Source organism: Camarhynchus parvulus, chromosome 3 (assembly GCF_901933205.1).
Source record: "Camarhynchus parvulus chromosome 3, STF_HiC, whole genome shotgun sequence".
Lineage (NCBI taxonomy): Eukaryota > Metazoa > Chordata > Aves > Passeriformes > Thraupidae > Camarhynchus > Camarhynchus parvulus.
In genome coordinates this window covers 29,413,686-29,436,245 of record NC_044573.1, presented here as the reverse complement: position 1 = coordinate 29,436,245, position 22,560 = coordinate 29,413,686, and the positions used below count along the sequence as shown (strand labels likewise).

The window sequence follows — 22,560 nt, the reverse complement described above, 5'->3', positions numbered from 1 at the left end:
TCTTACTTAGTTTCCACACTACTCAGCCAACACTTTTGTAGAGGATCCTTTTCTTTTTTCCTTTTTTTTTTTTTAATTTTCAGACACAATTATTGTTGGAGAGCTGCTGAAATGTAAAAATTTGGTTTAGTCAGAGCCACCCCCAAACTGTTTTCTGGTGTTTCTGATTATTAAGAACCAGCTTTTTTTGTGTGTGTTCCTCATAGTACTGCACCAGTTTAGTCAAATTTGCCTTTTCTGGCTTAAGCAATGCTAGGATTTTTTGACTTTCCTTTTCAGTGTTGACGTGATGATATTCTGTAGCAAGATTGTGGCTGCCCTGATGTACTGCAAGTTTTGTTGAAATTATCAGAATAGGTGTAGAGACTATGCAGCCTCTGAACAGGCGATGTTCCATGGGCATATCTTCCCATTGATGTAGCAAATGTATTCAAAGTGCTCATGCTGAGCCTCCCACATTATGTGGTGCTCAGAGCTGATTTATATTTTCTATTAAGGAAAACTGTCACTCACTGCCTTCAGCAGACCTTAAAAGGGGCAATTTTGCACATTATTGAATTTTCTAAATCTTGTCTAAATATTTGTAAAATACAGCAATAAATAACTACGTGCAGCAGCTGCTCTGAAAGGCAAGATTTCTGTGCCTTAGGCAGGCATTTGCTGGATTAGCCGGGGATATCTTTCATGCTGTTTGCCATAGCTCTGTCACCGTGCAGCGAGCTGTAAATTTCATTTGTGATTTAACTACTTCCCTGGCTATGAAGAATAACAGGAAATAAATGTGGTCAGGGCTAGGAATCTGAGGCAGTCCTGTGAATGTAGCCATTTGAGTAAAGGACTGAAGCCTGCAAGACTTGGTTGGTTGCACACTGGCTTCTTCTTTCCTTACATGTGCAAGTATAAACTCCTTTAGAACACAATTAGTGTTTTAAAAAGTAAGCTATTAAAAAATTATTTTGTCTAGATTAAAAATACAATAAAGGCAAGCTGTTGTTCTTAGTTGTTAGACTGTGCCTAAAAAACTGATACTTACACATTTTTGCTTCTCTCTACAATTAAGTATGGGAGCAAAACAGTCAGGCTTCAATATTTTCTTTTTTTTTTTTTTCCATTCACCTGTAGTAATTCAAGGTAAAAACACAGCGTTTTCACTTCTAGAAGGAGAATACTGGATTGGTAAGCAAAGGCAGAAACATCCCAGTAGCATTTTTTCATTGGACAGATTCTCCATTCATAGGTCTGAGGCTATTAGTTGCCAAGCATCTTCTGAGAGGTGCTGAGCAAACTGTAGGAGTAGATCCCAAGCACAATAGATATTGGTGTATTTATCAGTGTGGCAATCACACAAAGCACAGATGGGCAAGAAATCATGTAGAGATCTACCAGTTTTATTTTCTGGATGCTTCAATAGCCATGGCACCTTAATTGACCTGTAATGGTTTTTTTATTGCACGTTTTGTATAAATTTAAAGGTAGCTAAAATTGATGTGTGCCACAGGAAGCAAATTAACACAGAAACATAGCAGAGTTAATGTAAAGAATTGTTTCTCAGCCTCTGTTATTATAAAGAATTTTTTTTAATTACCTCTACATCTACTGCAACTAGTGAGAAAATTAGAACTCAACTTCCAGCTATGCCTATTATCCCATCAGTCTTGAAGTGTTCAAATAAAATTAATTTCAAAGGCTCCATGAAGCTGGCTCCCACTCATATGTACCAATTAAGAAGTTCTGTAACTGAGATTCTGGCTCAGGTACACTGACTGCACACCTTTTTTGTCCAATACCTAAAATGCAATTGAATTGGAGGCTGTAGAGCTGCTGGTAGCAATAATACACTTTTTGTACACATTAAACTGAAATTGAAGGAAAAATAATATCCCAGGCCCTTCTTGGACTTGCAGTCCCTGCAAGGGAATGTGGACTTGCCACAGCCAAGCTGCTGCACTTTCCTCTCTAGTAAGTGAGCACATGTGGGTGTGTGCTTGTAGCATGGATCCCTCCCAGTGCTGCATGGTTTGCTCTTTTCTCTTAGACTGTCCCACTACAAGGCTGGGGAGGGTTTCAGCTCCACCAGCATCACCCAAGATGAACTTTCACAGGTCTGTTAAGAAGCCTTAGGGAAAATTGTGTATATGTATGTTTTGGCAGAACCAATTTGGAGCTGAAGAGGAACTTTTTTTGGGAAGAAACCTATGTTTTATGTAGTGCTGTTTCCTGGTTTGTTTCCCAGCCTGTGTAGCTCAGTAAACTGCTGGCTTTACTGGTGTCTGTTGCTTCTGGGCAATGCTGAGCAGAAGGCTAACAAAGTAATTTCACAGAAATATTAAGAATGCTGTCACTACAGCAACAAGCCAAGTGGCATGTGAGCACTGCCTAACACCTGGGCCATCCTACACAGACATGGCCCACCAAGCAGTGGTGGTGGCTGGCTGTGGCCAGAGGAAAGGAACTAAATGTACAAACCGTCAGTTTAAGGTTCACTTCAGACCAGTGATCCCAAACTGTGGCTGCCGTGACTTTTCTTGTCATTTTCTCCCGTATTGCTCAAGGAGACAGGAATTTTGAAAGCTTAAATGAGACTCATGCAGTAAATGAAGTATTATATTGCTGCAGCAGGCTACTTACTTGGCAGAGGGCTCAGGCCAGCAAAAGTTAGCTCCCATTTTTGATTTTACTTGTTTATCATTTTTAAAACTCCTAGTGGGCCTGAAACCTTGTGCATATGCCCTGAAAGAGCTGGAGTTTGCAGCTGCAATTGCTTTCCCATGGTTGAAATTAGTAACTCCTTTTCAAAAATAAGGACAGATAAAAGAGATGACTGATCTCAATATTGTTATGACAGTAATGATGGTAAGTAATGGGATAAAAACTAACAAGCAATTAAATAAGATGATCTGACATTGGAGACTGAAGAATAATAAAAAATAGTGCAGGATGAGGAAGCTAAGAATGACAGTGGAAAGACCAGACTCAAACAGCTTCTCCCCGCTTCTTCTTTCAGCCAAATGACAAATTTGACCTTGGTTTTAATGGAGTAAATCTTCACAATTAATGGATGATAATTCATAGCAAATTGTGGAGGAGAGCTAGCCATTAGTGGGCAAGAAAGGCTGGTGAGTAGTATCCAGCTGGATTATGATAGCTGCAAAAGTACAGAGCATTCAGTGTTTCTCAGAAGCAGCTGCATCTGTTTCCATGTCAGCATGATGTGCTTTCCTGGTATCTAGTGCTTAATATTGTTTTCCATCTGCATTGCTGGAACAGAATGAAAAGAAAGATTTTTAGTAATGTACTGAAACTTTTCTTTAATCTCCTTTTTTTTGTCCTCCTACTAGTTGCTGGACCAGAAACTATAACATGAATTACTGGCTGATCATCAGACTGCCTATTCTCATCGCCATCGGGGTGAGTCTGAGATGTGCTGTGAGATGGCACATTTCCCTGAGAACAGCACAATACGGTACGAAGATGCACATGTGGCCATTGTGCATCTCCAAAGGCTAATAACCATTGAGGCTATTGACATTTTCATTCAGAAATGTGTTTTTATGAAGCCAAGTTGGTTTCTGTCACTGAAATTCCAGACTAGCATTTTGTTTATTTAATTTGGCCACAAGCTGTCATGTTGTAGTGGCAGGACACGATAAGAGAGCAGCATGCTGCAGCAGTCCCATTAACTCCCCTGCAAGCAGGAGGTGTGGAAGGTAGTTCAGGGAGACCAAAGATACTGTTTCAAATACTGGGCTACAAAAGAGCTGCAAAATGTTTGGCATTGTGTAGAAATGTTCTGCAGGCACAATACTGTGTCAGGCTCAGAACTCCAGACAAGGTGAATAGGCCAACTCACACTTTTACTACCCACAGAGTAACTGGGGTCCCCTGCTTTATGTAATGAAATACCTGTGTTTTCAAGGATGGCTTGTGCATTCACATTTAGACCACAATTCCTTGGCAAGGAGTCGAGTTCTGTGGCAAATTCTGCAGCTGCTTCCTAGCAGGATGCACAGAGAGCTACACATGCATACACAAACCAGCATTTTTGAGTACTTATGCACGTGGGTTTATTGATGGTGATACAAATTCTTCTTCCATTACTCCAGGTGAATTTTCTCATCTTCATCAGAGTTATATGCATCATCATCTCCAAACTGCAGGCTAATTTGATGTGCAAAACTGACATAAAATGCAGGTATGTCTTAAGGTGGTCTGATGCTTTTCGTGCTCATCAGAATAGAAGCAGACAAGGACATATGGGGAAGGAGTGGGTTGACAAAGGTGGTTAAAGACCACAGCCCTTGAGTAATGCACAGGAATGGTGTCATGCATTGGTGTAACTGCTTGGACAGTCAGTCCACAGAAAATTCTCAGGGAAACCAGGGCAGGAATTTCACCTGTGCTATAAACAGAAGGCTAGATGACTGTTGCTCTACAGTCTTCCATTAGACTGAATGAATATTAAGTAAGCAGTTATTTTTAAAATACCTGCAGCACATGCAAGTACTGAATGTTAGAGTCCTTGAAATCACCCAGAGGAGGGCAGCAAAGCTGGTGTAAGGGCTGGAAGGAATGTCCTGTGAGGAGTGGCTGAGGACTTCTGACTTGCCTAGTTTGGAGCAAAGGGCTCTGAGGGATGACCTCGTTCCCTTCTACAACCCTCTGAGGAGTCAAAGTAGAGAGGGAGGTGCTGAGCTCTTCTCCAGGGTATCCAGTGATAGGACATGTGGGAATGGTTCACAGCTGCACTGAGGAAGGTTCAGACTGGACATCAGAAAACATTTCTTTACTGAGAGGATGGTCAAACCCTGGAACAGGTTTCCTAGAGAGGTGGTCAATGCCCCAAGCCTGTCAGTGCTTAAGAGGCATTTGGACAGTGCCCTTAAGAACTTGCTTTAAGTTCTGAACAGGTGGTTGTCATAGGTTCCTCCCAACTGAAATATTCTCTCGTATTCTAATTTAAACATAAAAATATGAGGTGATAGAAATAAAAGCTTTCACTTCAAGTAAGACAAGATGGGATCATTTTGAGTTTTGCTTCTTGTTCTTCTTGCCAGTTGTTATTGGGAAAACTTTCAATCTTGAATGCATGAGGTGTTTCAAGAGAAATATCAGGGCTATCACAGATACATTCAATTTTTGGTTTGTAGTCAGTCTGTCCCTGTCTGTATTCACCCTGTTACTTAATCCCCTTGCTAAGATTCATGGTTGCATCCTTCATTTGTCCATCTTGATATTTGTATTGCAGTCTGAAAAATAATGTAAGAATAACAAGTTAGTTATTGAAGTGTGGAGCTACGTGCTGTGGTAGCTGGACTGCTGCTGTCGCTGGACTTAGCTATTTTACATTGGGTATTTCAATGGTGCAGTCTTCTAAACAAGACACAGCATATATTTTGGTGATTTCTAACCAGTGTAAAGTTGCCTTGTATGTTACCTACCTTCTTTACCTCACATGAAATTTTGGAAATCCTAATGTGTCTTGAGAGTTCAAATCAAAGATGAAGATTTGTCTGAGCTGGAGGCTTTGATTCCAAGCCCACTTGTACAGAAAATGGAGTATTTTCAGAGGGTCACAGTGAAAGGACAAGGGCAAAGGTCACAAGTTATAGAAAGAGAAATTCCCCTTGCATGTCAGGTGAAAATAAATTCACAGTCAGAGTGGTCTGATGCTGAAAGAGTGGCCCAGAGGGGCTTTGGAGGACCTTGGAGATACTCAAAACTTGGCTGGACACAGCCTTGAGTAACCTGCTGTGAACTGGAGTTGGGCTAGAGACTTCCAAAGGTGCTTTTCAACCTGAATGGTTACATGATTTGGAATAGCAGCCAATAGCCCTCAGGCACACAAGAGCTACATAGGTCTGACAGCCCTGCTGATTGAGTGATTTTGCATCTACTGACTCTTCTCAAGACAGGTTGTTGTGAGATGTTGCTGGGTTTTTGGGTTTTGTGGCCCAGGAAGCTCCCACATGATCCCCAGGCATCTTTCACTACCCTGTTGGGTGGCTGGCATGTATGTCCATCAAAAGAGAGTTAAGGATCATTCTTGTGAATTTTTCCCTGTGGTTGTGTATCTTGAACTCTCTCACAAGTGAAGAATCATTTCTTTCAGATTGGTTTGTCTTTCATCCTTTGCTAGCTCTGTCTTTGAACTTGCCATCACTCATTTTAAGACAGTTTGATTGCTTTGACAAAGTGTTCTGCAGTTACAGATAGTTACAATGTTTAGAAGATTTAACACACCCACAGAGGTGGGAAGGAATACCAAGTACTCCTCCCTTTGCCAAGGTATTTTTAAAAGATTCCAGTTATTGATAGATTATGTCTTTCATGTCATCAAGAAGGTAGGTTTTGGTTGTCTTTCCCAATTACAGGTGGAGAAAAGAATACAGAGGAAAGATATCACAGGTACAAGAAAGCACATGGAAGATTTTCCAGGTGAAATACAGCCAGTAGCTGGATACAGAGCTTTGCTGTCACCAATAAATGGTCTGCAGTGAAGTGGTAGGGAAGGTTAAAACTTGTTGGAACTTAATAAGGTTATTTTGAGGAGGTTTTTATCCTGCATGACAAAGTGGTGCAGTTACTTAAAATCATTTGGATCAACAATGGTCTATTCAGTGGCACTGACAGATCTTTAATTTCTTTGTGATCTTAGGTTGGCCAAGTCTACACTGACTCTGATCCCACTGCTGGGGACCCATGAGGTCATCTTTGCCTTCATTACTGATGAGCATGCCAGAGGGATGCTGCGCTTCGTGAAGCTTTTTACTGAACTCTCCTTTGCTTCCTTCCAGGTAGCACTCACAGTGTGCCCATGGGCATAAGATCTTCTTAAACTGCTGTTTGAGGACCTGCTTTCTCTTTCATTCATTGCATGCTTAAGTTCCTTATATTTCTCAGTTTAGCACTGGATGTTATGGGATTATGACAGTGGAAGGGAAAGTGTAAGGAGTAATTTTTAACAGCCAATTTTACTACAGTAAGCTGGTATTCCTGTCCACGTATTAATATTTATTTCCTATGGTTCACCTCAGGGCAATAACAAAATTGTCAGTGATTTCCTGTAATTGTACAGTGGTCTTGCTGAAAGTACATTTGGTGCTTTCTCCAGTGTTTCACATGCTCCTTGGAAAATCTGTGCTGGGAAAGGTAGCTGTCTCCAGCTGTCACTGCGTGTGAAGAGGGCATAGACTTATTGTGATTCTTATTTAACTGTTCCCTTAGGTAAAGCCATTTCAAATGAGTATCCTTGTGTAAGGAAATCATTATTCTGTTTCCCTGCACACTTGCTCATTCCCTGTTTATCAAGCACAGAGCTATATTTAAGGCCACTGAATTACTCACTTATGAAGTGTTTAAGACTGGAAACCTTTGCTTTGTAAGGAAGAAGGGGAAGGAAATCACTAGCCAAAAATAACAGATTGAGGAAAACAACAACTCCTTTTTCTTAAGATCATGTGCTTTGAGACATAGTTTGGTCAAACTTCTGCTCTGCCATCAGAGTTGACAGGGATCAAGGATTCTTCACCTTTCAGTCTTATCAGAGACATGTCAGTGTGGAGCCTCTAGCTCGTTGCAACTGAGTTTGGCAAAGTGAGGAAACTGCTCTGCTCACTATTCTGATTTTTGTTGATTTCAGGGGCTGATGGTTGCAATTCTTTACTGTTTCATCAATAATGAGGTAAGAGAGATACTATTTTGTTCCAATTTGCCTTATCAGCATACACTATAGGAAAAGGAAATTGAAAATGGTCTTGAACTGCTAAATTGTCCTTGTTCAGGGCTTTTTTTTTTCCACAGAACCTTCCCTGCACAGCTCTGTGGGATAACTCATCAGACAAATGTGTTTGGAAGGAATTCAGGCAGTATAATTTACGGTCCTAATTTGTAGACGTGGAATCTCACATAAAGTCTTTTTTACAGTTGTGTAGTTTGCACTGGTGGATTCTTTAATTAAGAATTACAGCTACTCTTCTTAATCTGTCTTATTTTATTCGCTTGTTTTGCTTTTACTTGCTTTTTATTTGCTTGTTTTTGTGAATGTGGGAGTGGAGCCCATTTTATTCTATGAACTCAGCTCAGCTTGCTGGTGAAGTTGGAGAATCCTCTGTACAGTTTGGTTTCATTTGGTTTCCCTATGGCTCAGCTGCCTGAACGCATTAAAACTGAACCTCACAGAGTGGTAAACTCACAGATCCAGAAGAAGTGCACCTTTAGCTTTGAGTTAATTGATTGCAAGTACCTTCTTCTGTGGTTTCTGCTGAATCCCGGCCCTCTAGTGGGAAAGGATATTGTTCTGTTTCAGTATTGCAGGAATCTCTCATGTTACCTTCTAAGTGATTATTATTCATTCATTCAGCAGCCAGGTTTGTAAGGGAAGCAAACACTACTCATTTAGTCACTACATTATTAAATTAAATGCACATCAATATGTTTTACACTCACAATAAATCTGCTTTTAACTCTGACATGGTAATTGAAGATCACTTATTGAGAGACAGGCCTCATCAAGGAATCATTAGAAAAATGTGCTGTTTCTATCAGTATAGCCAGGCTGGAGTCAACAGAAAAGCAACAGGCATCCTGAATTAAGCCTTTCAGGAGTATGCTTGCTTTTGTAGGTTGTGGGTAAGATTTTATTGAAGTGAATCTATTAATTGTACTGCTTACCAAAATCAGAGGTGAGTAGCAGCAGGCTTCACTGTTGGGAATGAATGTCATCTACTGCATGTCAGGAATTAGAGAATATTTGTTTCAAATTCCTTGTATGGCTTTACAGGTGCACTTCAATCCTGAGATGCAGCACCGTCTGCTGATGGATCATGTATTTCTTTTGATTCACCTTGGTGTTTGCTCACACATCCCTTGTGCAGCTGCAGCCAGGCCTCTCATGTGTAATGCTCAATAACTTCCTTCACATGAAATAACAGCAAAGTTACATCATAATCCAAACTTTATTACAAGCTCTCAAACAGGCACTCTTGTTTCATTTGAGGGAGTTCACTGTGTAATAGCTTACCTATGTTTCTAAGAAATGCTCCAAATCTCTTGTTACTATAATTCTCTTGCCTTTGTAATGTAGTTCATAAAGCCTAAACATGATGAGTTCAGCTTCACTGACAATCTAGGATGAATTATTTTGCTTGTTCCAACTCTTGTTCAAAGAGTGGGAGTAGGATTTTGTGAAGCCTGGTCATCAATGTCCATAAAAAAATCTTTACAAAGAGTTTGGTTAAGTCTGTTCTAAACTAGATGAGAATTCTTTTCCTCAGCGGAATGAGAAACTGTTTTCTGACACACTGTATGTGTCCAAAGACTATCCTTGTTTGCAATGTGGTCTACATTTTATTTTTGTCTGTGACTCATTGACTCCTTTTTCTTTAACCATACAGAATGAAAGTTCCTTGCAAGTCTTGATGCACAGATCAATAGTAGAAATGAAGATAGAAGTGATATTAATGTCCTTTTCTAATATCTACTTCTGAAAAAAATTTATAGAATTTGCTCATATTTCAGTCTTATTTTGCCTGAAAGATTCTGGATTTTCTCTGAACTTGCTCTGAAGCCAACAGTAGGGTCTGTTGGCTTCAGAGATTGCCTGTTACCACCAATGTTCTTTGCAAAATGAGCTAGGCTTAATATGACCAATTTTTCTGCTGTTAGTGCTGCTTTCTATAAGAAATACTTTAAACCACAGAGGTGTTGCCTTTTTCCACCACTTAGTTGAAGATGGTTCAGATTTCATTCTCTGTAGCCTTGTTTCTCCTTTTTGCCTTCTTGTCACAGTGGAAGTACGATTCAGTCTCTTCTACTTTAAAGAATCTGTCCTGGTGCCAGGACTTCTGAGTTCTTTAAATACTGGCCAATCCTCCCTTTTGCTTTTAATTTCTTTTCATTCTCTATACAGACTATTAATTAAACTCTTCCATCAGCTTAGTTCCGTCCCATTTTAGATTGCTTTCCTTTGACTATCACTTGCTGAGATATTTTTTGCCAAAATTTAGGGATTTTTTATAATTAGATTCCAGATTCATTGCTACACTGTCAAATTCCATCTCCATTAGCTGCATAAAGCTCAATCAAGAGCTCTCTGTGAGAGATCTTCTCCAGCTTTAACCTCCATGACCATCTTTTTCAGGTTGTCCCCCCTCTTTCCTTTTTCTTTTAAAATACCCTACATAAAAATTTGTCTTCCCCTGTCTCACGTATCGTGATTTAACCTCTAGCAACTACACACTGTGCAGCCACTCACTCCAGTTTGGTGGGATGGGGAAGATAACTGAAGGAATAAAAGTGAAAAAACTCCTAGGTCAAGATAAAGACAATTTAATAGGTAAAGCAAAGCAAAATGTGGAATTAATTTACTACTTCCACTGGCAAGCAGGTGTCCTCCCAAATTCTTGCACACCTCCAGCGTGCCTGTTGTCGGGGTGGGATGAGAAGCTGAAAAGGCCTTGGCACTGTGCAAGCTCAGCAATAACAAAAGCATCTCTATAATTGCCAGCACAAATACAAAACACAGCCCCATATTAGCTGCTGTGAAGAAAATTAACTCTACCCCAGCCAAAGTCAGCACATCATGGGAGCTTTGTTCTTGATATCATTTTCCTGTATGGCTTATTTCTGGGGAATCTTATCAACGCAGGAAAGTTAGTAGGATAAGCATTTTGCTGAAAGATCTGTAGATCTGCTTCTTTGCTCAGGAACTGCCTCTGCAAAATCAGTCTTAATTAATTCCCTTGCTTATACATTCAAAGCCATTTAGACAAAAACTTAATTCCGCACAGGCAGCAGACCTGCTCCCTACCCTCTTCCTACCCCCTGGAGAGCAAAATCCTGATAACTGATATTATGCCAGTCATATCTGTTCCTAAGATAGTCCCATTCCTACAGTCTTTTGTTCAGGTCTGCCATTCACTTTATCTCAGTTTTGCAGGCTGTTTGTATCATAGCTCAAGCCTGTCATGTGCAGCTGGAGTAAAGACTCATTTCCTCCCTTTGACTGACCTAAAGGTACCTATTTCTATTGCTCATTGACTTACTCAGCCAGTCACTACAGTCATGCTTTCATTCAGGATATTCAGGATTTGCCAGTAAATGCCTACAACAGCTTTTTCCCAGTGCTGCCTTATGCTTCCCTGCCTACAAAAGATGCCAAGTACTGGAATGGTAATATGCTCAATTCTTTTCCTGCAGACACTGTGGTTTCTGCATTTCTGACTTTGTCTGACCATTCTCCCTCATTGTTCTATGCCAAGCTATCCCAGACACGCTGTCTTTCTTTGTGTCTTTGTGTACCTTTTGACACAAGAAACCCCCCCTTGCCATGGTAGAATACAAGCATCTGTCTCAGCATCTTTCCTTCTGACCCATTTGGTTGTGATAGTGGAGGTTAGATTCTGGGTTCTAATGGATTGTCAGAAACACAGAGATGCAGCTGGTTCCACCAGGACATTCAATACAAGAGCTGTAGACCAAAGCTGACAAGCACCAATAGAGGCACCCACCAGGGGAAGACAATTAGTTTTGTAAGGCTTTGCTCTTTTTTTAGGACTACCTCTCAAATTCAGTCTTTTGCAAGCAAAGAAAGCAGACATACAGCAGCTGGTTCCCTAGGAGGTTTCCCTCAGAATATGAAGGTTTCAACAGCCTGGGCATGATGACAAACCTGTGCTGAAACTGCCATCAACCTACTTAGTCTCTTGGTACTCAGTATGAGATCCTAAAATAAAAGAAAAAGCATCTTTCCAGAGAAGGCTCCCTTAAGTGACCCACCTACAGTGAACTTATTTCTGGGCTGAAGTACACACCATAATGAACTTATTTCTGTGGTTGCACTCCTGCCTTTATCTAGAGTAACAAGTGTGAAATTTTATGTCCTCTGCCTTATGTGTTAAAAGCTAATGGAGGTTCTTCAGTCAAGTGGCAAGAACTTTGCCTGTGGAACAGGAAGATCTAATTCTGTTCTTGTTTAGCAGTTACACAGTCCTGGATAAACTTCCAAACCTGTGCAGAGGTTACACAGTTTGACCCAGAACCTGTGACTAGATGAGCATACTTCATAGCTTCAAGAAAAGCTAGTGTCTGGAATGAGATACTGTAATTGCTATTTAAAAGGGGAACAAGTTCAGTCTCTAACTTGCTTAATTGTTGTTTTCAATTCTAAATAGGCATACGGTTTTTGTATGAAATAAAAAGAGCCCACATAAATATTCAAAGAACAAAAATAATCCAGGACATAATAATGTTTAAATCAAACCAGAAGTTAGAACTCTTAAGAATACCTGTGCAATATTGAGCAGAAAGTCAGTCTTTTCAGCTGTTTCAGGGCTGATAAGCAAAGTCAGTTTAATTGTTAGTACTGGTAGGGCATAGAGTCCAATCAGTATTGCAGGTGAATACATTTAAAGCAAAATAATGAAGGTAAGATTTTCTGGTGCATAGAAGAGCTTTTTTTCTACAAGTAAAAATGAAAGTCATCATTATTTTAAATGTGGAATGGCCTGCAATGGATTAATGAGATAATTGGATAATTGGAAGCAATAATATTGCAGGTTTAAAGCACACCCAGCTTTTCTCAGTAGTGTGGTATCCTTGCTGTTTTCTGATGGAGTCATTTAAAGAGCTGATTAGTTCTACATTCATTCCTTTTGTTTCCTTCTTTCTTTGCTTCTGTTAGGTTCAGATGGAGTTTCGGAAAAGCTGGGAGCGCTGGAAGTTGGAACACTTGTATGTCCAGAGAGACAGCAGTATGAAACCTCTGAAGTGTCCAGCCAACAGCATCAGCAGTGGGGGCACAGTAGGCAGCAGTGTCTATGCTGCCACTTGTCAGGCCACATTCAGCTGAGATTTCTGCAGATGAATCAGACAGAGAACAATGAACTGTATAATCTACCTGAAAACCCTTAAATACCCAAGCAAGTGGCTTAAGTTTGCCATCTCCAGCAAGAAACTTAAGCATGTGCTGCTCATCGCCTGCAGGCTGTTGGACAAAGGTTTCTAGGGAAAGCAATCTGCTAATGTAATGAACACATCAGAGGAAAAATTGGTCATGTCTAAAGTAAGTTAAGAGTTTTTTCCTATTTGCACACAAGGCCTCTGGGGGTGCAAAACTTAAGCATTGCATTGATCCAGTCTGAAACCACAGGGTCAATGGCTTATTACTGTTGAGTGGGTGAGCTGAGTGATCGACTGATTAAATTACAAGGATATAGAATATGATTATTGCCAGAAAATACATTTAGACTTTTCTGGGGATAGGGTAAGGTGCCATTGCCATTTTTAGAAAAAAATAATTTAGCGGGACACAACTTGTGTTTCAGGGAAGAATCAGTTTTGTAGCAGGGGTTTCCCAAATTTAAAGTTGAAAATATGCAAATCTGTTTTCTGGGTAGGTGAAGAACAGCATCCTGAAGGTCTGTCAATATACAGCAGGTAATGTAGTGAACGCTTCTGAATGCTATCTTCAAGCTTTGCTTCAAAAAGTATAAAAACCCAAACAAAACAAAAATACAGTATCTGTGAGGTACCTCCTCTGCTAGGAATTAGGTGCACATTATTTCTGTTGATGTGGATGGAAATGTGCCCTGTGTGCATTGTCAGTGCTAGGCTGCCCACCTGGTGGGCACACAGGTATTCACAGGGATGGGGTGATGGCTTGTGTTTCAAGAGAACCTTTCCTTGTCTGAGCTTTACTCTGCTCCTTGTGGGTGCAGACACACAGAAGGAAGTCAGCTTGCGGCCACTGCTGGTCTCAGCAGACCTCTCCTCATTGCAAAGATTCGGTAGTAGGCAGTGTGTGCTCACTTTTGTTTCCTCTCTGGCCTTGGTCCTTCTCTCCTGTGACACAAACTACCCTTGCGCGGAGTGGGGGGTGGCCCTGGCGCAGGGCGCGGGTTCAGGACCAAGGACAGCTCCGGCCCCCTTCCCGGGGTGGGCTGCCATCCTGCAGCGCCTGCCAGCTTCCCATCAGCGGCATTCCAAAAAAACCCCTCCAAACAAAACCAACAGCTCCAAACAAAAAATCCTGAACTCCATGAGCTGTTTTTCTGTCTGTTTAAAACAACAAGGGCTTGTGCAGTGACTGCATCTGCACTATGTAGTGTGTTCCCTCCCTGACGTTGGCAAGAGTTGCTGGGGACAAGCAGAAGTACCCTTACAAGCCCGATGTGATAGGTTGCATCACTTAATAACAAGCTTTGCGCAGCTTTACTCTTACTTGGGCTCCCTTTACAACAAAGAGGCGAAGTGCCAAAGACGAGCTCTGAGAATCTCCCTGCTCACAGATTTCTTGTAATAAATAAGTAATTTCCATGGCAAAGCAGTTACAACGACTCAGCAGAAATAACCCTCCCTACTTTCAAGTCTCTTTGCACTTGCATTCACAGCCCCTATTACCAAGAAAGTGGACTGAATATTCTGGGATGTAACTCAGCATATTTCCTGCCTGAAGCTAGATTGCTTTGCATGAGATTATTTAATCATTGTATTAGAATCCTAATTGCCAACAGCATGGATTAGTTTTGCAATCATGAGGTTAGAATTGAATTAAAGAGGATGTGTTACCACCTTCTGCTCTAATGCTAGTAATTGAGCTCCAGGGAGAAAGACATGTTTGCAGAAATCCACCACAGTTCTCAGGCTGGCTTATGTGTCTCCAGCATGCTGGCTTCTCTGCAGGCTGCTTCCAGGCCTTCCCTCTCTTAACATCGGTTGCAAAGCTGACTTTGGAATGAAGCACTTCAGGTTCTTCTGTATATTTAATAACTAGCTTCTGTGTTGTGTGACCATCAGTACGATACTTGTCTACTACATGCAGGTGTTAACTGCTGTCCTGCAAGTTAATTAGTTAGCTTCCTGTATGTACAGAGTATGCTTGATGTTTCTATCTAATGTCTATCCTGAAGTGCTAAGAATAGGAAAAAAGTACTAAAGATTGTCACTGGCAGGTGAAAAGGCAGCAGGGTGACAGATGCAATTTACAGCTGTGGCTTAATGCACACTAGTGGGAATAATTTCACTCATTAATGTTCAAGAGTGGATGCTGGTCCTGCTTAGTTGTGTGCAAACCTGGGAAAAAAAGTTCCTGCTGCTTGCACAGCTGTTGGCAAGATGATAGTTTTGCTGTGACAACAGGAAGTTACAGAAGTGTTCTAACTCACTGCAGTGCTGGACAAAGAAGTGTGTGTAACAAATGAAAGAGGACAGACATAGGAATAGAGAGCATTTCCATGTGTGGTAACAAACCTGTACTTAGTTGCTGTCACAAGCAAGATTCAACAGCTTGATGTGCTTTTGAGTTAGTAAGCCGTTCTTGTCCCTCCTACTCATTTGTGAACTGAGGGCTTTGGGCCCACAGGAAAACACCAGTTATCTTGGTGACTTCTGCTTTGTTAGAACACAAGAGAAAAGTAAGGTAACAAAGTGAGGTCTTAGCCAAGCAGAAGGCTGCAGAGGAAATTCCCCCCCCCCCAATTAAGCTCTCATTAGTTCAAACCTTTTAAAATCCCCTCTCAAAGCAACTCAGTGGAAGTAATTAACACCAAGCAGAATTACAGTATTTGTGTATTTAAAGACTGAGCAAGGCCTCAGTGCCAATTTCTCCATCATACTTTACCTACTTCAGCAAGACCTTTCACAAGCCTTTGTTTTTCATGCCATCTCCATTTCACAATGTGTAATGTACATTTATTTGAGTAGCATGAAATAAGCAAACCAACACAAAGCACTGGAAGAGATGAACTGTGTCAGTTTTTATTTCTTGTGCCTTTTGACTTCATGCTCACTTATTGTGGTAACTTGTTTCATGAAGCATTAAATACAAGAGTCTATAAATCCACCTGGACATAATGCAGCTAGAGTGTATAGCAAGTGAAAACTTTATTTCCAGCATTGCTGCTATGAATTTTTATAATTTCATTGATCTTACCTTATATTTAATATTTATTTGCATGTATTTCCTTGTTTTAAAAAATACCCACAGAACTGAACTGTACAAGATCTCAGATTATCAACTCCCCATAAACACTATGCTGATGTTTATTTTTATTGCTGTGAATAAAGTTTCAACTCACAAAATTCCATTGCTTACAGGTGTTTTGAGTATCATCTAACTACTTCTTACCCTGTTACCAGAATACTTTTTAAGAATGGAAAGATTCTGTGGTTCTTTCAGGGAAACAGTGCTTTATATGTGCAACTGTGTGTCCACTACCTGGAGGTGTTTGACCCTGCTGAGCCTATGTTAATCAAATACAAAATGCAGCATGTTATAGAGTCAAAAGGAATCAGTAAGAATAATGAAAACTCTCAGGGTGGGGGGTTACTAGAGGATGACAGAATATGTGCAAATGACAATTTTTTTGCCTTCAAATAGCAGGACTTGGAATTTATACAACAGCCCAAGATAAAAACTGTGAGAGTGCTGTGGAGAGCTACTGAGAGATGCTTATCAGTGTTAACATATTACATGTGCTTTAACCTATTACTCTCTTATTAGTCTAGCTAAATTCAAAACACCACTTTATTTTGTTTCTACAACCAATGATCAAACTTGTGTTGAGTCAAACCTTAACAATGTGTTTAACTGTTAAATTAGAAAAGACATAGTGGAACAGGACTTGAAAGACCAATTGGTGACTTTCCTTCTTAACTCTGTCCTAAGAGACACAAGTTCTAGCAGCTGCTCTTCAAAATGATGAGTTAATGAATCATAAAATTGTTATGGTTGGTAAAGACCTTAAAGATCATCAAGTCCAACTGTCTGTGTAGCATCACCACCATAGAGCATGTTTTAGAACACTAAAACATGTTGTCAAATGCCACACCCATGTGTTTTTTCCATGCTTTTAGCAGAGGGGACTACCACTTCGCTGAGCAGATCTGGCTCAATGCAAAGATCTTCATATTAAAAACATCAGTGGATCATAAAAATACAGCTGCCAGAAATAAGTATTTTTCAGCTTACAATTATGAAAACTGTAATATGAAGCAAAAAGGGAATTATAATCTGATGTTTGTGTCAGGTGAAAGACACCACTGCAAACCCAAGCAGCAGTCTATTTTAGGTATATGGCTATTGCTTCTCGTCGTTTCTTCAGCATGAGATTTCCAGCCGGTGCAGCGGAGAGCAGCATCAGGCCCTTCTACTGCAGGTGTCGTCAAACGCCAGCCTTTGTGTCTGTCACCTGTGGCAAAGCTCTCGGGAGCTGAAGCCCTGCAGGTGACACGCTGGCAGCCGCAGCTGTGACATGGCCGTGCCTCTCGGGGCACCGAAACAGCTGCCCGGCCCCAGGAAACGAGACCAGAGCGCAGGCTTTGCTACGGCTTTATTCGGGACCGGCCGGCGCCGCGGGACACGGGGCCAGCAGTAAGGTTCAGGTACTTTTCTGCATAGGAACAAACCCCCTTTCATTCCCCCGAGCCCCCGGCGGCAGCGGGGCCGGCCCGGCGCGGCGGCTGTTCCGGCCCAGCCCGGCACAGTCCCGGCCGGGCCCGGCGCTAGCTGCCCGCGGCGGGCCGGTAGTGCAGCTCCCGCTCCAGCTGCTCGGCCGTCAGCGTCCCGGCGATGGCGGCACAGCCGGGGTTGAAGACGGAGTAGGCGCTGAGCTCGCCGGGTCGCCGCTCGGCGGGGCCGCGGGTGGCGGCGTACATCCAGTAGAGCAGGGAAAGAACGAAGTAGGGCAGCCCGAGCTCCAGCTCCGCGAACAGCGCCAGCAGCACGGCCCACAGCAGCACCTTCAGCAGCAGCGGGCGCGCCCACACCGGAGCCGCCGCCCCGCCGGGCCGGACCTGTGGAGGCGGCGGGGAGAGTGGCGTCAGGCACCGGCCGGCCGCCGCACCCCCCGCCCCGCCCGCCTCGGCGCTCACCTGAGCGCCGCCACCCGGGCCCTCCGCGGCTGCCTGCGGTCCCTCGGCGGCCTCCGGAGCCGTGGCCTTTCCCGGCGGCTCGGCTGGGCGCGGAGTGGCGGCAGCGCTGCCGCGGGCGGCGCGAAACTCGGCGAGGCGCCGCTCCACGCTGGCAGCCATGGCCGAGCCGCGCCTGCGCCAGGCCCGTGACGGCCCGGGAGAGGCGGGGCCGGGGAACGGGGAGCTGCGAAAGGGGCTGGGGTCGGTCCTGCCGTGGGGAGCCTCTGGCAGCTGGCCAGCCCCTCCTCGTCGGCCGGGATGGGCAGCAGAGCCGGCGATTCTCTCTGGAGAAAAGCTGTAATTCACCAGAGACCTCTCGTGTTTTGCTTTCACGCAATTATTATGTTGGAAAAGGCATCTGAATTACAGTCCACCCTTGTCCAAACACCAAATCAAATAGATGATGACATTAAATGCCACGTCCAGCCATTTCTTGAACACCTCTAGAGATGGTGATCTCACCACCTCCCTGGGCAGGCCATTCCAGCGTCTAATCAGAGCCTTTGTGAAGAAATTCCTCCTCCCACCCAACCTAAACCTCCTCTGGCGCAGCCTGAGGCTGTGCCCTCCTGCCCGGTCGCTGGTTGCCTGGGAGAAGAGGCTGATCTTGGCTACAACCTCCGGCAGCCACCCTTTCTCTGGGCTGAACAACCTCAGTGACTAATGCTGGCACTAAAAAGAAGAGGGGATGGAGAGAATAAAGCATGGAGTGACCAAAGCCTGGGGAGGAGGAACGAGGCGCTCACAGCCAGGCTGACCTGGTGTCCACAGCCCTTTGCGTTGGGCTTTGGAGCAGAGGTTTTAGCAGAGCACTGAGCAGCTGGGGCAGGGCAGCGAGCAGGAAGAGGAGAGCGCCGCACCGGGCTTTGCCCCTCACCATGTGGTGCCAGCAGCCTGGGGTCGCCCTGTGCCCCTCTCTGCTGGCCCTGGAGAAAAGCCTGTGGTGGGTTCCCTCCAACACAGGCCCACGGGCCTTGCCAGCATCCATCGCGCAGTCTCTTTGAGTCAAATAATAACATTGGGAAAACCAGCTCTATCACATCATGTTCCAGCTATCAACACTGCCAGGAAATAAAAATTTATTTACAGAATCTGTCTCTTAGCCTCAGGAGTAAAATATCTATCACTCTCCAGCAGTAATAGTCAGCAATGAGCCATCATTTCATCCTGCAGTGCTGTTTCCAGTTACTTATAGCCTTCTCAGAAGTGACCTTTGGGGCTGAATGTCTCATGCATGTGTCAGCTCGGAAGTGAATATGAGAAGTCTAATAAAAATCAATTTGGGTGTTCTTAAGTTATCTTAATGTGGAAAAAAATGTGTTTTTTCTCAGCTAAATAATTTTTCAAATGCCTATTTTATGCTTGGTTACAAAATGACGTTCTTTTAACCTTCCGACTTTGCAGAGAGTGCCGCAATGAATAAAATTTTTCTCTTTATTTGTGGAAATTTGATTTTGAAATAACAGTCAAAAGTGTTTTAAGATAGCCTGCACAGGATATTATTTTATTTTATTTTATTTTATTTTATTTTATTTTATTTTATTTTATTTTATTTTATTTTATTTTATTTTGTTTTTCTGCCCCTTGTTCATGGAAACAGCTCCTTGTTCTATAGACCTCATTAGTCAAAGTAATAGTTTTATGTGAATAATATATAAAATATCACCTTTGCAAGCTGCACCCAGTGATTCCTATGTTGTTAGATTTTACTCAAGATTTACTGGGTTTGGTATGTATTTGCTATTATGCATCCAAGTAGATATTTTATGGCTATTTTATAGGGCTGCCTATATTGCCATGTGTCGTTAGGAAACATAGAAGAGTGCCATGAATTATGCCTTTGAAGCACAAGAGCACTCCAGTAACTTCATCTCTAAATGTGTGTTACACTGTGGATAAATACCTAAACAAATTTATGTCCTTATTTTAATTACTTCAATATATCCTGTTTGAAACAAACAGCTTAATTGTATAGACATTTCGTTTGTTTGTTTAACAAACCATATGAACAATTTGTTCCCTACTCCAGTGCCTACAGAAGATCTTGGCAGTTCACCAAGGTTAATCTTTGGATCCTCAGCCTGTGGTTAGGAGGGCAGAGGGGACATTGAAAGGCTGAAGAACACTTCTGTGGGACTTGAATCACTTCATGCCTTCCCCTATTTATGAGAAAAACAGATTGAATATAGTGGGTTTGTAGGCGTGAGACTACGAGTCGAGTATTTCTTCGCTTGTGCCACAGCCTATGATGAATCAAAAATGTTGGGTGCTATTGATAGATCTCTAAAGCTGCATTCTTTATGAAGGAGGTTCTGGAACTGCCCATCAACTTCTAGGAGGCGGCATTAAGATCACTTTAAAAACTTAATTGTTTTTTAACTTGTTTCATACTAAATCATAATATAAAGCAGTTCACATGCATATTTCTCTCTGCCAAGAAGAGAACCTTTTTTCTTTATAAATTTCCACTTCAGCGATTTTGAAACCTTTTCCTCTATCCCAGCAATCAGCTTTTTGTTATCTTTTAATATTTATGACAGAGAAGAATCATTGCTTTCTGTTCTCAGCCAAGTATCATCAGCTTAAGGAACTAAGGTTCCAAGCCATTAGGAACTTTGTCTATGGCACTCAGCAAGTGAACTGAGGGAAGTGAAAGAATTGACAGAACAAGAAAGCTGGCAAAGCCATGCTGAAAATGCAGTTGATTTTATACTTTTGGGGTGGCGACTGCAGAGTTTTTCCTAATTAATTTTCAAATTTGTTCACTCTTTCATGCCCCTTAAGAAAGGAAGAAAAGTGAAAACTAATTGGATTAGGTATTTTTACATGACAGACGGCATTAGAACTATTTGTGGCAAAATACCAACCCAGCTGAGTTAACCAAAGCATTGATAGCAACATTTAGGTCCTGTGGCACCCTTTGCATGTGCCACATCAGTCTTGGTGTCAGCCATGTCCTTGCTCAATAGTACAGGCTCGGGGCCTTGCCCAGTTGTGTGCAGTGTTGTTGCTTGCTTCCTACAGCTGCAGATACCTGTTTGTGTATGCCAGCTTCTTCAGATATCAACGGTAATCAAGTCACATTAATTCTCTTGATGGATTAATCTAATTCATTGTCAGGAGCTCTCTCCTTCATGAGATAAGTGTTCATGCTCACACTGACTTGCTAAGTGCCATAAATGCAGACAGAAGGGCAACCCATTATTAATATAATGACCTAGCTTAATTAGTTCAATGGAGCTGAGGGAGCATTAGATCTAGTTGTTGAGGTCATGCAGAACATGTATAAAATAGATTGAAGTGCACAGATTCATATTTCTCTAATTCCATAGAGAGCTTTCTGCATATCCATTTACTAATCAGTTCTAAACTACAGAGAAGAAGTGCTTCCTTTGTAAAAAATGGTCATTAATTTTCCTTTCTATAATAGCAGCATCAGAGTACTTTGCCATTAGACATAAAGAATTTTTTTTCTGTCTTTTTATTGAACTCGTTTCGCTTCTCAATTGCAAATTTTCATGTCTGTGTGGTTTTGAAACTTGTGCATTTGTATATTCAGCAGTGCATGCTAAAGAGTTCTCAGACACTAGCACTTATGTTCCTGCTTTATATGCTGAAGTGCTCTATATTCAAACATATTTAAAATTGGACAAAGGTGAGTTATTAATATTTCTGTCACAACTCTGAAATGTTCCTCATCATTTCACAAGTAACTTCAATTTGAGGGAAAACAGAGAAAAAAAATCCCTCACTAGTTAAATGTCAGATATTTAGTGAAATCATTGTAATAGAAAAGGGACATGAGCTATTTTACTGGTTTTGGAAGATAACACCCAATGAACACTCTTGGTAGGATTGTTTTGCCATGTTCAGAACTTTGATCTGATTCCAAAGTCAAAGTTTGGAAACTGTTTCAAAACTTCAAAAATTCAGAATACTGTCTTTTGATTTTTATCATATAGCTAGGGTAGGGAAAAAAGGCATTTGCTACTTGATATTCCCCATAACTTAAATGAAAAGAAACCTGTTTTGTCTCTCCTGTCTGCCAATGTAATGCTGGGTTTAATCAGTCTCCTCTTCTCAAACCTTTTTTTGGAAAAAAAAATTGTAACTTAATTATCAAAGTACTTTTGTGAAGTTCAAAATACAGCTCTTTGGGCTTGGTGTGAATATTTTTTTATGCTGGTTTTGTATAGCACTTAAACATAACAGCACTTAAATGTACCTAGATGCTGTAATAGCATTTCCCCAGACAGGAAATATGAAGTGAAAATAATGTCAGACAAGATCTTAAAACTAATTGTAGATCTGAATTCTCGTTCCACATCTATTTCATTTAATCCACTGCAGTTTAAAATATAGAAAATTCTAGATGCTAGCTGGTGAATAAAGAGTGAGAAGACAGAAATGGGCTACATTACCCCCTTACACATATACACACTCAGCCTTTCATTGAGAGTGCACTGTAGACTTTAATGCTCACATTGGCTGTCAGTTTTACACATCCACATCTACAAAAAAAAAACAAAAAAAACAAAAAAACAAAAAACACAACACCAAAAAACCAAGAGGCAGAACAACACTGCCAGGTTTCATTTTTAGAGGAGCAGAATGCCCAGAAAGTGTTGCAGCAACCTTTTCTCCTCATGCCTT

The 22,560-nt window shown here is 41.7% G+C and overlaps 2 protein-coding genes across 2 annotated transcripts in view; one reads left to right on the top strand and one right to left on the bottom strand.

The window, feature by feature from the left end:
- GLP1R (glucagon like peptide 1 receptor) overlaps window positions 1-13,011 on the top strand; it is an 81,042-nt gene extending 68,031 nt beyond the window's left edge. Inside the window, exons 10-14 of the mRNA XM_030945811.1 lie at window positions 3,339-3,408; window positions 4,104-4,192; window positions 6,656-6,794; window positions 7,640-7,681; window positions 12,680-13,011. Of these exons, the coding sequence (XP_030801671.1) occupies window positions 3,339-3,408; window positions 4,104-4,192; window positions 6,656-6,794; window positions 7,640-7,681; window positions 12,680-12,847 (508 nt within the window). The 3' untranslated portion in view covers window positions 12,848-13,011. The remainder of the gene's footprint in view (window positions 1-3,338; window positions 3,409-4,103; window positions 4,193-6,655; window positions 6,795-7,639; window positions 7,682-12,679) is intronic.
- A 2,726-nt stretch (window positions 13,012-15,737) lies between these two features.
- On the bottom strand, window positions 15,738-18,895 carry SAYSD1 (SAYSVFN motif domain containing 1). The gene is made up of 3 exons (XM_030944731.1): window positions 18,867-18,895; window positions 17,869-18,202; window positions 15,738-17,790 (listed from the first exon to the last, which is right to left on the bottom strand). The coding sequence occupies exons 1-3, from the start codon at window positions 18,893-18,895 to the stop codon at window positions 17,500-17,502; spliced, it is 654 nt and encodes a 217-aa protein (XP_030800591.1). The 3' UTR covers window positions 15,738-17,499.
- Between the last annotated feature and the right edge of the window lie 3,665 nt (window positions 18,896-22,560).

Excerpts from the sequence above, each read along its gene's own strand:
- SAYSD1 (XM_030944731.1), bottom strand. The coding sequence starts at position 18,895 with ATGGATGCTGGCAAGGCCCGTGGGCCTGT. Across the intron at positions 18,203-18,866 it reads GGCAAGGCCCGTGGGCCTGT|CTTTTCTCCAGAGAGAATCG; the intron begins GTTGGAGGGAAC and ends GGTGAATTACAG. Across the intron at positions 17,791-17,868 it reads GCCCGGGTGGCGGCGCTCAG|GTCCGGCCCGGCGGGGCGGC; the intron begins GTGAGCGCCGAG and ends CCGCCTCCACAG.